This window comes from Mirounga angustirostris, unplaced genomic scaffold (assembly GCF_029215605.1).
Source record: "Mirounga angustirostris isolate CCGP_5_RB_7025 unplaced genomic scaffold, mMirAng1.0.hap1 SCAF_3, whole genome shotgun sequence".
Classification (NCBI taxonomy): domain Eukaryota; kingdom Metazoa; phylum Chordata; class Mammalia; order Carnivora; family Phocidae; genus Mirounga; species Mirounga angustirostris.
The window spans coordinates 29516737-29530786 of NW_026991711.1; the positions used below are offsets into that span (position 1 = coordinate 29516737).

General features: G+C 35.7%; 1 protein-coding gene across 3 annotated transcripts in view; it reads right to left on the bottom strand.

Moving 5' to 3' along the window:
• Nucleotides 1–317: 317 nt before the first annotated feature.
• Nucleotides 318–14050, bottom strand: part of SCEL (sciellin) — a 311451-nt gene continuing 297718 nt past the window's right edge. For all 3 annotated transcript variants that reach the window (XM_054506373.2, XM_064585976.1, XM_064585978.1), the window contains 6 exons: nt 12693–12785; nt 11929–12000; nt 10018–10089; nt 6250–6358; nt 3909–4011; nt 318–2489 (listed from right to left, as the gene is read on the bottom strand). In XM_054506373.2, coding sequence (XP_054362348.1) covers nt 2473–2489; nt 3909–4011; nt 6250–6358; nt 10018–10089; nt 11929–12000; nt 12693–12785 — 466 coding nt within the window. In that variant the 3' untranslated portion in view covers nt 318–2472. The remainder of the gene's footprint in view (nt 2490–3908; nt 4012–6249; nt 6359–10017; nt 10090–11928; nt 12001–12692; nt 12786–14050) is intronic.

A 14050-nucleotide genomic window follows, 5' to 3' on the forward strand; every position in this document is an offset into this window, starting at 1 on the left:
TCAGCACCCTTATCTAAGGACAGGAGTGGGTGCGGTCAATTAGGGTGTACAAATTACTTCTTGACTACATTTTTATTTCTTAGCCTTATTAAAAGAAAGAATACTATCTTAACAAATCCGATTTCTGAGATGATTGTATTTCTTCCATTTTTCTTTTTTAGAAGGATACTGTCATGTTGCAGCCATTCTTTTTAGAGGTATCTCTTAATTAGCAATAGAATTCAGGACCTGGTATTCTGAGATTTAGGCGATTGTGCCCAGGAAAAGTATGCCAGTAATAACATAATTAATTGGCTGCAAAAAAAACAAAAAACAAAACGTGATCTTCCAAATTGTCTTAGAAATCTGTATTCTGATGGTACAAATAAACCCAGACATAATGAAGTGGTCTTAGTGAATTGGAAGCCCTGCTTTCCCGCTCTGTATTTATTCCATTTTTACAACAGCTTTTGGTTTAATTTAATACATTATTATAGAAGAAAGGGTCCATTAAACAGCTACAGAAAAGTGAGAAATATGTTCCTTTTAAATTTTTTTAAATGAAGCATTAAAAAGTAGAATACTTCTAAAATGATATTCAAATGATTTTTAATTACTACAAATGCATTGAGATGTTAATACACTTCATATAAAAGGGAGGGATACTCTTCCATCAGTCCTTTTCTGCCACAAATTCCAACCCTAAGAAAATTCTTTCTTTTGATCCACTCTGTTAGCATGTAATAAAAGAACAATAAAACATATGGCTCAATTACCACTGCTTCTCATCAGGCATGAATTAATGAATATCCAATTATTATTAATTGTTTTTTCTGGCTTCCCCTCCATAGGACAATTATACATTGCTGTATTTTGATAAGCGTTTTGTACTTAACGCTTTGCAGACCAGTCTCTAAAAGGAACAGATTCTTGAAATCATTACACAGAAGAATAATTCTTTAAATTTATCAACATTTGGAAAATACATGATGATCATTTAATCTCCCTAGTTGATGTCAGTTTTTCACAACTACCTTAAGCTTCCCTAAAATTCTGCCCTCTCTTCAATATTCTGTACGCCTTCCTTTGAGAAAGCAGTTGCTATGTGCATATAAAATAGTTTATATTCAATTTCTCACAATAATACTAGTTCCTCATATATGATTATTGAATTTTCAATTCCTCAAGAAAAAGCTCTTTAAAAATAAAAGCTATATGGTGCCTGGGTGGCTCAGTCAGTTAAACAACCCACCCTTGATTTTTGGCTCAGGTCATGGTCTCAGAGTCTTGAGATGGAGCTCTGTGTCGGGATCTGCACTGGCCGTGGAACCTGCTTGGGATTCTCTCTCTCCCCCTGCCCCTCCCCCACTACTCTTCTCTCTCAAAAAAATAATAATAAAATAAAAGCTATAGCTAAAGTAGTTAAAGAATTACATTAACCAGCATGGCATAGAATATACAAAATTATGATCTCTGTAATTGAGAACATCGATATCAGTGAATGATATTTATAGACACTCCACAAAAGGTTCTGTGTAACTGGTAGTTCATTTTATTTTTACTTATAAGCTGTCTGCAACTGTAAAGTGCTATGTAATATGAATAGATGCGACAAGCAAAAGAACATGTCTTTGTAATCCACAACCATTATTTCTCAGATTATTCATATACTTGGATTTTGAAATGCATGCAAAGAAAATCTAACAACTTATAATATGTAAACTATACACATCATGTATAATTTTACCCATTACTCATAAATCCATGTTTCTGTTTTTAAAACATTCTATAAAAATTATATCTGTGGCAAACTGAAGGATAACATTAAATTGGTTAGATGTACTATTTAGTTCAAAATGCTTAACAAACACATATTCAAATATGCTTTTAAAGAGAAAACAACACTTGCTTTAGAATCAGAAAATCTGGGGAGCAGAAAGGGACCAATCATTTTGTATGGAAGGGTCAAGTGATCCTCTGAGGTTCATACAACTTTATATGAAACATCTTTCTGCCAAACTTCATAAAAAAATTTCTATCAACATTTCTTTTGAGCATAAAAGAAATATATCTTGCTTTTTTGACAGTTTGTCAGGATGTCAATAGTATCTGTAAATACAAATCCTTAGGGAAACAAAGATGAGAGAAAAGGAAACTTGTCTGTAACGGCAACCACAATGTGCAGCCCACTTACGGAGCAGAGATGGACCTAGTTAGGGTTGACACAGCTCACTGCCATCAGAAGCATCATCCCTTTGACATTGGTAACTGGAACCACTTGAATTTTTCATGGCTAAATCTAGCCAGATACCAGATGACTTCCTTTATGTATATGACCTTATTGAAGGCAATTAGACTATTTATGCAATAGCAGAATTGTTAGTTGTATACAAGGGTCAATCTTCAGTGTAAAAGCTTTTTTAGATGACATATTCTTAAAATAAAATTTAACGTCCTAATGAACACTTTTCTCTTGATTTCCATGTGCCAGAATTATTGAATCCACTTTGCTGAAAATTTTAAAGAAAATAACAGTTAGAAATACAACTTCAGTACAAACATAAGCCTGTAATTAAACAATTTTAAATAACTATTCCTCGACGGGGTAGTGGTGGGTGAAGCATTTTACTTTTTGTTTCTACTGCATTCATCACTATGGCTTTGGGTCAGATGCCATAAACACAAAGTTACCAATGCCTGGTACTTGTACTTATGAGATGCCTGAGAGTCGAGTCTTGCCAACCAATATGTACTATAAAATAGGCAATGCATATGGAGTGCACCTAGACAGGGAGGAAGACACAAAGATCTCTGAGTCTTTTGGTAATCATATCTCCTAAGCTGTTTCATGGATTTCTAGAAGACTGAAAGTTTGAGAGTGCCACCATGCACACCAAGGCCTCTGATATAATACTGGATCATAATAAGGCTGCTAAATTAGGAAGAAAATGGAATATGGGAACTGGCTGGGGAAAGCAGAAAATAGAAAGCCAAGTATGAATATAATTAGGTTTGTTCTTGTAATTGATACTGCAGCCTGATGGAACGTAGGTTTCTGCGTATTTCTCAGAGCATTTTCCAGATGCAGCCTCCCAGTACCTCATTAATGTCACACATTTGTCATTAAATTCCGTATTTTGGATCCCATGTAAGAACTGCACATGCTCCTCTTTTATTTGCCACGCCAGTAAGACATCAGGGAACTTGCCCTCACATAGTACTGTTGACCTGCTATCCAATATCATCTTGGTTATTCTATCTACATATCATTAAATTAAAAATAAAATCCTGATACTGGCTATTAAAAACTAATCAAGTTTCATAGGATTTTATTTTGCTAACTTAGTGTACTTTGTGCATAACTTTTAGATCAACTTTTGAAGTTTTTACACTGCTTAAAGAAAATGAGTTAAAAATGCAAGTCCTTAGTGTTTTCTTCTCATATCATTTATGTCAATTAAGAGCTCATAAAAAATACTTAGATGCTATACTTAATATAGAATTATATAGAACTAGCTCTAAACTTTCCATTTAAAGATAACATTGAAAAGCATTTAGCATAGTAACCAATTAGATACAAAAGTATACTTCAGTGCAAATATAAAAGGTCATTCACAGAAATGGACTTCAAACAATTATTTGAGCAAAGAAGATCTTTATTTTTGTTTAGAAAAAATAAAAAACTTTCCAAAATAAGTGACCTCTTTACTTAGTTGTATTATGCCTGGCCTGATATCAGGAGACAATCATATATGTTGACTGATTTTATACCTTAAAATACTATGATAGTATAACTACCTTCAGCTGAATTCTTAACTAAGTGTAATTAATAAAATATTTTAACTTTATTGAAATCCTTCATTTCAACAATATTAAGTGCTCATTAATATTAGTAAAAGTGATCATTTCTTAAAGAGCTTAACACTTACCCATTACTTTAGAGTAGCAAGGTTCACAGTGTATTGTCTGTCTATAAATCCAAATACTATCACCTGCCTGTAGGTTTTCCAAAGGCCGCTTGCATATTTCACACTAAAGAAAAAAACAGTATATGAAGTTTATACACATTATATATGAAGTCTAGATTCTTAGTGTAACAGGATAGAAAAGCCCTTTCGATTCATTCAGGACCATCCTACATAGCAACACTCAGGTGAAAGAGAACCCACAGGGAAAGCGAGAATGTACTTGTCCAGGACCCTAATGTTGAACTTTTCAAATAAATTCTCACAACATCTCTCTACTCTGAAAATGTGCATTTCAGGGCATATATAGCACTGAAGCTTCTACTTAACTCACAATAGAGTAGATATAAATTTTCAAAAATTGGTTATGCCAAGGATAAGATCACTACTCGATATCGCAAACAAAAACACAAAGCATATTTGTTTGCTTACTAAGGGGGAGTTATGTTGTCCAATTACAGTCTGACTGGACAAAACAGACCTCTGCTATTACATAGGCTTTAGGGAACAGTTTGTTTTGTGTTGTGTTTGTTATGGAGGCAGAAAAGGGTTGACCTGTGTTCTTTGGAAACAAGTTCACTGCTGAATGGCTGACTTCCAAGCATGAGGCTGTCACTGGATGGCTTTCAGAGGTGAGTTCATTGAAGCAAATTGTCACTGATCAATTCAATACATTTAAACAAGTCCAGGTGGTTCTCTATTATCATGACTATAAGAGTAATACATCTTTTCCGAGGACTGTGGGGACATTTTTATCCTCAGTAGTATTTTATAATTAAATCGAAATTGGAAATAAATCATCCAAAATATAATAAATGGAAATTATTGTTATTTACCAAAAGAAATAATTGGGAGAATTATCTTATTTTAAAAAGTTTTCTGGGGTGCCTGGGTGGCTCAGTCGTTAAGCATCTGCCTTCGGCTCAGGTCATGATCCCAGGGTCCTGGGATCGAGCCCCACATCAGGCTCCCTGCTCCGCGGGAAGCCTGCTTCTCCCTCTCCCACTCCCCCTGCTTGTGTTCCCTCTCTGGCTGTCTTTCTCTCTGTCAAATAAATAAAACCTTTTTTTTAAAAAAAAGTTTTCTGCATAATAACTTTAAATAAAGAGCTATGGACTAACTTTTGTTTTATTGAGTAAATTTTCATAACTAAAAGGAAATTTCATTTTCTTATAAGTAATTGTGCAATTTTCACATTTATTTTATATGGAATTCTATAAATTATGGCCTAAAATTGGATTTTTTTCTCAAAACGAGGCATCATATATCTGATTGCTATGTGTCACTGTCTGAAGCTAATTGAAGGAGAAGCAATCAGTTGTCAAAGTATTACATGTACTTGACTGCATTAGGTAATTTATATCAACCACAGAATGTCAGCACAGAAAGGACCCTTGGATTTAAGCAAATGATTCTTAAATTGGTTGCCCTTAGAGCTTATCTAAGGAGCTTTTAAAAATACCAATGCCCAGGAATCATCTTTGAGATTTTTTTATTTAATCAGGGCCAGTCCCAAGCATTCTATTTTTCTCCTAATTGCTCCCAGATGATTATAACGTACAGCCAAGAGTTGAGAACCACTAGTCTAGTCAGTTACCTCATTTTACAGAGAAGGAAACTGAAGCCAAGCTAACTGGTCCAAAATGAGCCACAGTTAGTGGAAGTTAGAACTCGTACTCAGGCCTTCAGATTCCCAGTTCAGTGCTCAACCAGTTACACCAACAACTGTCATGTTAACCTATTCAATATTACTGTGAGAAGTAAGAGAAATGGCGTATGACCACAAACTGAAGCATTCTACTATGTAAGCTTTATTTTTATTATACTACAGCCACAGTTAGTTATAACTAATCATGTTCTCAAAAGCAGACTGACTTTCAACTATTGTTAAAGCCTATCAGTCCTGATTTCACGCCTCATGTAAAAAGCTGCTAGCTTTCTTCTCAACAATTTCTTTTTCTTTTTGGATTTCACGATTTTTTTATGCAATGCATGATTCATTAAAATGTTACAAAAACTTTTATAAAGAGAACAAGTATTTATATTTTTACAGATTTAAATCTCTAGGGTAAGAGTAATAAATGTGTCAGTAATCAACTCTAAGCCCAAAGCCAAGATAGTAATTATAAACCTTTGAGGTTCAGGCTGAACTCTGAGAAATATTTAAGTAGTATATTATTAATGTGGATTAGATTATTTCTGAAGGCTTTAACTTCATCTCATGTATTTCATTAAACAATTATTTTTATTCTAGTCATCATTATGCAGGTCTATATTTCATTAACTGCAATATACATATCCTTACCTTGAAGCAAGTGGAATGGCAGCATATTTGTAATTCATCTAAAATCATTTTTGTTTCTGTGCCCAAAGGTTTCCGGCAATAAGTACACATATCTCTTTCAATGACAGACCTATAGGGATGTAAGCAATTACAAATAAATTTGTCATCATGCAAGTGATGGATGTATTCCCCATAAAGTCATGTGGAAATGACATGTTAATTTTGTTGATACTTTAGGAAATCGTATGAAAATCAAGGGAAGTTGGGGACTTACTTATTCTATTAATAGAATTGATTCTTCTAGTTACCTCAAAATAATATCAAAGAATTAACATGAAGGAAAGTCTCAAATTATTAATTCATTAGCAATCAAGGGTGCATCTGGGCAGGGCAAAGATGTTCACAGTTTCCTAATTGAACTAGGTCATGAGTACCCCTTGAAGCTAGAAGAGGGTTTTGAATTATTAATTTGCATATATCATAGAAGAATTATACTGTAGATTAATATAAAATTTTAGCTCTCAAAACATTCAATAGGACAACAATACAAATCCACTCAAAAGTGTTTTGGTAAGTTCACAAATGATGGGTCCGTGGTACCCCAGACTCTAGGGTCTAGAGTCCCCAGAATGCTCCCCTATAACTGCATATAATCTCTTGGTGTCTTTTAAGACTCAGAATTACAGGGCTAGCTTTCATGACAAAATTTATGTTCTCCAACAAGATATAACCCCTCCACAAATTTGATGAGGAAAAGAGAGTTTTCTTTTTTTTTTTTGGAAAAATAATGTTCAATAACAAATGAACCACAGATATGATCAGCAAGTCCAAAAAGTCACACTATCACCCCATGAACGGCCAACAGCTCTGTGATTCTTTTCCTTTGGGAAGGTATTAGAACTGTCTTAAGTAGCACCTTGCAAAGTTTATTAGTTTCAGGGTGTGAGCAGCAGGACTGAAATTTCCACAGTAGGGCACACAATGGGGTGGTAAAAGAAAAATACCCAATACTGGGGCGCCTGGGTGGCTCGGGCGGTTAAACATCCGACTCTTGGTGTTGGCTCATGCCACGATCTCAGGGTCATGAGATTGAGCCCCACATCAGGCTCCATTCTCAGCGTGGAGTCTGCCTGACTCCCTCTGTCCCTCCCCTTCACCCCTCCCCCTCCCCTTCACCCCTCCCCTTCTCGTGCGTGCTCTCTCTAAAATAAATAATTTTTTAAAAATAGCCAGTGCTTATATAGTGCTAATATACTTTATACAGGCAGTGTGCTTTCCACGCACATGGCTCATATAAACTCATTTATTTTTCACAACGTGTCTGAGAAGCAGGTACGACTATTTTTACATCATTTTACAGAAGAAGAAACTGAAGCTTAGAAGGGTAAGAAATTTGCTAGGTCATGCAGACAATTGAGTGGCAGGGGCAGGATTTGAGTGAGGCAGTGTGGACCCAGAGTCCCTGGGCTACCCTAGGCCTGCCCATGAAGACTATTGGGCTCCCTGTGGGAAAGTGAACTAGTCGTGCCCAGGAGCCTTGATCCTAGGATCAAGCCCAGGACTAGAAGCAGAGAGGAGAGAAAAACAGATGGAAGGAGGAGGTAGATGAGATTCAAGCAGATGAAACTTGTCTGGTTTTATACTTTCAGTCATTCTAACACCCTCTTCCAAGTCCTTATATATATATATCAATAAATATTTTCCTCTTTCAATTAACTCTAAAGGTACTTCCTTACATATTCCTGGCAAATACTTTCCTATGCATAATTCATATATATACATGCATGTGTGCACACACACTTAAATTTCCCATGTAAGACTGTAAGCGCTTCAAGAGTAGAAAACAGGCACTCTCTACTCTGCTTCCATTGTAGAGGCACTGAGGGAAGAGCTGGGAATATAAAGAAGAGTGAGACGGTCTCCTTCCTTCCATGAGGGCAGCCAAGTGTATGATTCGATGATCACAGCATATTACGGATACATGGAGAGAATTAGGAGAGCATGGCCAACGAAGCAACTCTTCCCCGGCGTGGAGTCAGGGAGGCCTTGTTGGAAAAAGTGCCACATGAGTTAAAGCTTGAAGACAGAGGAGCTTTCAAGGTGAGCTTGGTGAGGTGCAGAGGGGCAGGGGAGAGGAATTCCATGCAGAGTGAACAGGATGTACCCAAGAGAGTATCTGGAGTGATTAAACACCAGTCAATATTCAGCAGGAGCAGGTTTTAAAGGCCCATAAATAATTGTGCAAAGGAATTAGTCCTTATCCTGTAAAATGTGAAGCCACTTTAAATGGGATTGAAATGCTTAGATAAGAACTCTGGGAATTTAGTTAATTTTACACAATAATCAACAAAAAAAAGTTGCTTGACTGGTCTTACAGAGAATTGACTTTTGCTCTGATGACTAAGAAAAATTTCAAGGACCACTTGAGTAACAGAACTGAAATTCTTCATATTAAGAGCAATACTTCTGTGAAGAATGTTTTCCTTCCTTAAGTTAACAGTAACAACATGAGCCCAGGGACAGCTCTGATGTTGGTGTTGTCCTTATTAAGATCATATTGTTAATCAAAGACCTTTTTCAAAGCATTATGAAAAAAAGCTCTGTTTTTTATTTGTTAGTTTGTTTTTAGTTATCTAGACAGTATTTGTAGCTTTAATGCTTGCACAGATGACTTTATCCCTCAAGGAAGTGTAACTTAAAGGCAAGATACTCGGAAGATCCCTGGTACTACAAGATCTTATAAAATTGACAGAAAGAGGATATTATTTTGATGCCTGGCCCATCCGTGTTTTTCTTAGCAAACAGAGCATTAGTTTATTTTTTCTGAAAACATTTACTGAGTACCTGTTAGTTGCCAAACACTGCATTACAAGCTGAGGCTGTGCATAAAAATAAGATATGCCCTCACCCTCAATAAGTCATATGTCCCGCCTCTGTTATAAAGAAACACCATCCATAAAACGTTGTGCCTTTGCATTACAGCTTGTTTCCAGTGGTTGGGTTGAAATGCTAATTATTTTCATTTTGTCCACTGGAAATCTGCAGGCTATATTCTCATGAGCATCACCTATGTGCCTCACTGAACATTAAATGGTAAAAAAGGATCACCAACAGCAAGAGCCTGGTGTCTGTTTCCCAGAACTAACTTGATATGCATTATAACCCCTGTCTTGAGAAGTGAGTGTGGGCCCAGAGTGCATCATAGCAGCATATCCACGCAGCTGTTTGTAAGGTAAGCTGGCTCTGGAAAACCACAAGGAGGGAGGGTTGAGGGCACAGTCAAGTGATGCAATGGAGCCTAGACACTAAGAATGTGGCATTAACAGGGACTCCTGGGAATCAGCAACAGCAGAGGAGCTGGTCTGGGAGATAGCTGGAAAGCATGCAAAACTCTACTGGAATGAAGTACATCAAGTACATCAAAATCAGAGAGTAGCAACACACAGGAAGCCAAAGAATTAATTCCTGGATGCAGAGGTTGTTGTACGTTGTTCCATTCGTACACATATATAACAATCACCATCAGGACGCCGTCTCTAAGTACAATGGACAACAAGAATCACATATTTCAATGTTATACATATAATAAAAATATATCAGATGTGGATATAAAATATATATTATATGTGAAAGTATATATATGCATATATACATATACACTAAAATACATAAAATACATATTATAATGGAAGTATATATACACACATATGTATATATAAGTGTACATATGTGCATGTAAGTAGGTGTGTGTATATATACTTTTAGGTGTGGAAATATAGACATACTTACCTATCTGAAGTCGAATAAACAGTTTGTATGTATTTTCCAGAGATATTCTGATATCCATCCTTCAGTGATTTTCTAGAAACAAACATATACGGATGTGTGAGAATTGGACTATTTCCCTAGTCTTGTTGTACACACCCGTATGCAGGTGACAAAGCACACACGGCTCCTCATGCAGCCTTATTATTCTTCTCTGTGATGTTACAAACATCATGTACTAACGTCTTTTTTTTTTTTTAATATAGAGATGAGCTAATACACAAGCCACCTCCAAGGTGACATAAGTTGACATATCTACTGAAGTAAATAGAGAATAGGGCGAGGAGCACAGGAACAAGTATGAACAGGAAGAGAAGTGACCATTTCTCATGAAATTTATACTTGCCCCTCCCTCATTCATTTACTAAAAGAAAGCCACATGTAATCTAACAGAGAAAAGGAAATGCACAAAGCATAAGCCAGTGTAAGCACATACAAAAATCACCATTCAGGTAGAGAAGCAGAGACTCTTGAACTTTTAGAGAAAGCTGTAGAAATGTTTATTTTTATTTGAAAACATTCAAGAAAAAATAGTCCAGAATGAAAGCAAAAAAAAAAAAAAAAAAGTAATTTTAAGTCCTCTTTGTTCCATTTCTCAGACTGCTCCAGTTTGTAAATGTCAGTCTTTCCCAGAGACAAATGAAATCTGCAATGCACTCACCAGCTAGCAGCTCATAATTGCTTCCCAAGACTTATGCTACCTGGGAATATATTAAGGCTGGAAGCAATACATTCCTATTATTTCATACAGTGAGTGGTAATTCCACAACCTTCACCTGGGATTTTTAAATAGGAAATCTCTCTCTCCCTCCAAACTACCCACAGGCAGACTGTTGTCAGAATCTATTTGGAATATGTAACCCATAATGCTAAGTAAGAGTATGTACACATTTGTGCAGGATAAATATATTATTACTCCCATTTTATTGATGAGGAAACTGAGATGTGACCAAATTAAGTTGCTTTTGCCAAGACCACATGGTTAGCAAATGACATAGATTCAATCCCAGATCTGATGCCAGGATCTCTACGCTATGCTGCAACATCAGCATATAGTTCAGGGAGAATTAGATTCAGCAGAAAAATCAAACCTGAAGCTGAATTTTACAAGGAAAATGATGTGCGGTTTTGAGAAACCTTTTTTTGGAAAATTGTCCACCTTCTGACATATAATGATGTCCCTAGAGTCCTTTCAGGGACCCCTCTCCAGAGATGTTCTCTCTTCTTTGAAACGGGCTCTGATGGACACATATGTCACATAGATCACATTTGCATTCCCCATCAGTATATTACCCCACAGTTAGGCTAATTCTTGTTTTTGCACTCCCTGAAATGGAATGGATTGTTTGACATTTTCCTCAACACCCATCACTCCAAGCAGCAGATTTCTGGGGATATCAATTCTCTGTAATTTGGGACAGAGCGTATCTACTAAAGGTAATACCCCTTATTTCAGAATAAAGGCAAACAATAACAGAACCAGAGTAGTATATAGAACTATTTAAGTGGGACTTGAAGTCAGTAAAGGAGTATTTGTGTAATTTTGTGTATTTTTGTATTGTGTAATTTTATAAAGCTTGTTATAAACATACAGTTACATACGGTTATGTGAGAACTGACAAATGGTTATCCTATTATGTATACACTTGTTACATTCAAGTATTCGGTTCATCCAATCACTGTATATGATTATTTGCCAACTACTTGATATTGGAAACATTATAAAGAATTATATACCTAGAACTTAATATACTCCTAAATGGTCTATTTGAAAAAAACCAAGCTTACACCAAAATAATAGCATCTCTTCTTACATACAGATTATTTCAAAATTACAATAAATGTAGCAAAATATTTTAAATAAATTTCCAATACCTGTTCTCCACATACGTCCTTGTATACACAAAGGTATCCTTCGGTCCTGCATGCCTGGTTTCAGCATTGAAGCTGAAATTCAAACCATTTACTTAATGTTTAAAATTTAGTTACAAGGCTAATGAAAACAATAAGGCTATTATCCAATTCAATGCAAACAAATAGTGCTTATATATTCCTTTTAAATTATAACTTTTGAAATGTAATTGTTAAAGGGGTGTTAAACCACTTCTGCAAAATGTCTTCATATCTCCTATTCTGTTCTTAGCTTCCACTGTCTTGGCCTACTTCCAGAATGCTGCTATGAAAATTGGTCACTCAGAATATCTGCTGTAGAGCATGAAGATTATTTGGAATATTTGTATAATACATTTTACTGTTTGTTTCCCTGGTGTCTCATTCATATTTCCAAACCATAACTTTCCCCATAAATCTCAAAAAGTTGACCTTAATGAACTAACATGATAACATGTAATTTAATGAAACCTTTACATCTACCTAAAGAATATCAACACCAATGTCACAAACAGGCTCGTAAAAAAAAAAAAAGTAAAATTTTCAGGGAAAAATCACATTTACACTTTCCTATGCAGGTATCAAAACTTCCCAGTGACTAAGTTGTTAATGCCTTTGTGTGAAGCGGTTTACATATAGTCACGGATAAAATTAGAAATTTCAAAGGGGGGGTCAGATTTTATATAAGATGATTTTTAAAAACAGAAGGAGAATAGTCCTGTCATTTGTTTTATAATTGGCTGCAGTACCTGAGATTTCTCCTGGCTTCATACAAATGGGCAGGAGTTCTAGTGAGCTGGGTGTTTAAAGCATCCGTGGATCCATCGACTTGGCCATCTAGCCTGGGAAAGCAAACACAAATATTTGGCATTTCTAAGGCCACTTAGAAGTTTTTTGTTTTATTAAAATTCTGTTCAATTGACATTCTTTACATACATGAACCTCTTTATGTTTGTCTTGTTTCTGTGCAGATACAGAAATAGAATACATACACTGTTTCACTCTCCACAGCGACCACGGTCTTACCTTTAAGAATAATCTACAGGCATGTGTCATATTATCTACAGCAGGGCCACTGTAGAAAGCTTCTCATGTATAATATATAATAATAATATATAATGTAGAATATATCTTGAGAGTTTATCAATTTGATGAAAATTATCCAGGGGTTGCTTTTGGAAATTACAGTTTCCATCTTGTTTTTAATGGAAAGGAATATTTTGAAGATTACAGAATCCTGACCTAGATTTCTGCTAACTAAAAAAAATATCACTACGCTTAGAAAAGTGTAGGCATATTTTCTTTTTCCTCTGGAACAAAGGAAAATTTTAACGCAGGAATTGTAAAAATTTTAGCCACATTTCTCCCTCCAGGTTAGTAAACTCTGATATAGAAGAGATGTGAAAACCAAGAGGACAGTTTAGATCTTAATCAAGCCTTATCATTTTTAAACACGCTGTTCCTTCCATTCCCTGATAGCTCTCAAAGAAGAGGAAAACATTTGTTCACATATTATCTCTGGCATACAGAAAATCATCTTCTAGTTTCACAAAACATACAGCCACATTAAAATGATACTAAGTAATGAGAAAGTAGAAATAACATCAGATTTTCTAACGTGATTATTAGAATATGTCATTCCAGGAATTATAAACCTAGCTAGCAGTTTTTGGAAATATTCAAATCATATCATATACAATACAAAAACCCAATTTTAACAGATTAACAGCTTCAAAGAACAAGGGTTGTCAGTGAGTCTGAAATGTGCTTGCACCATCCTCAGCAGCATAAAATCAAGTATCACCAGTTAGCAAAATTGGCAAATAGAAAAAGGAAATAATTCTCAAATAGTACTGTTATGGACTGAATTGTCTCCCCCCAAAATTCATATGTTGAAACCCTAACCCTCAATGTGATTTGCAGACAGAGCCTATAAGAAGGTGAAAAAGGTTAAATGAGGTCATGGGTGGGGCCATAGGACTTGTGTCCTTTTAAGAAGAGGAAGTGACACGAGAGATCTGCATGTGTTCGTGCAAATACAAAGGAGAGGCCATGCAAGGCCACAGTGAGAACATGGCCATCTGCAAGCCAAGGAGAAAGGCCCCAG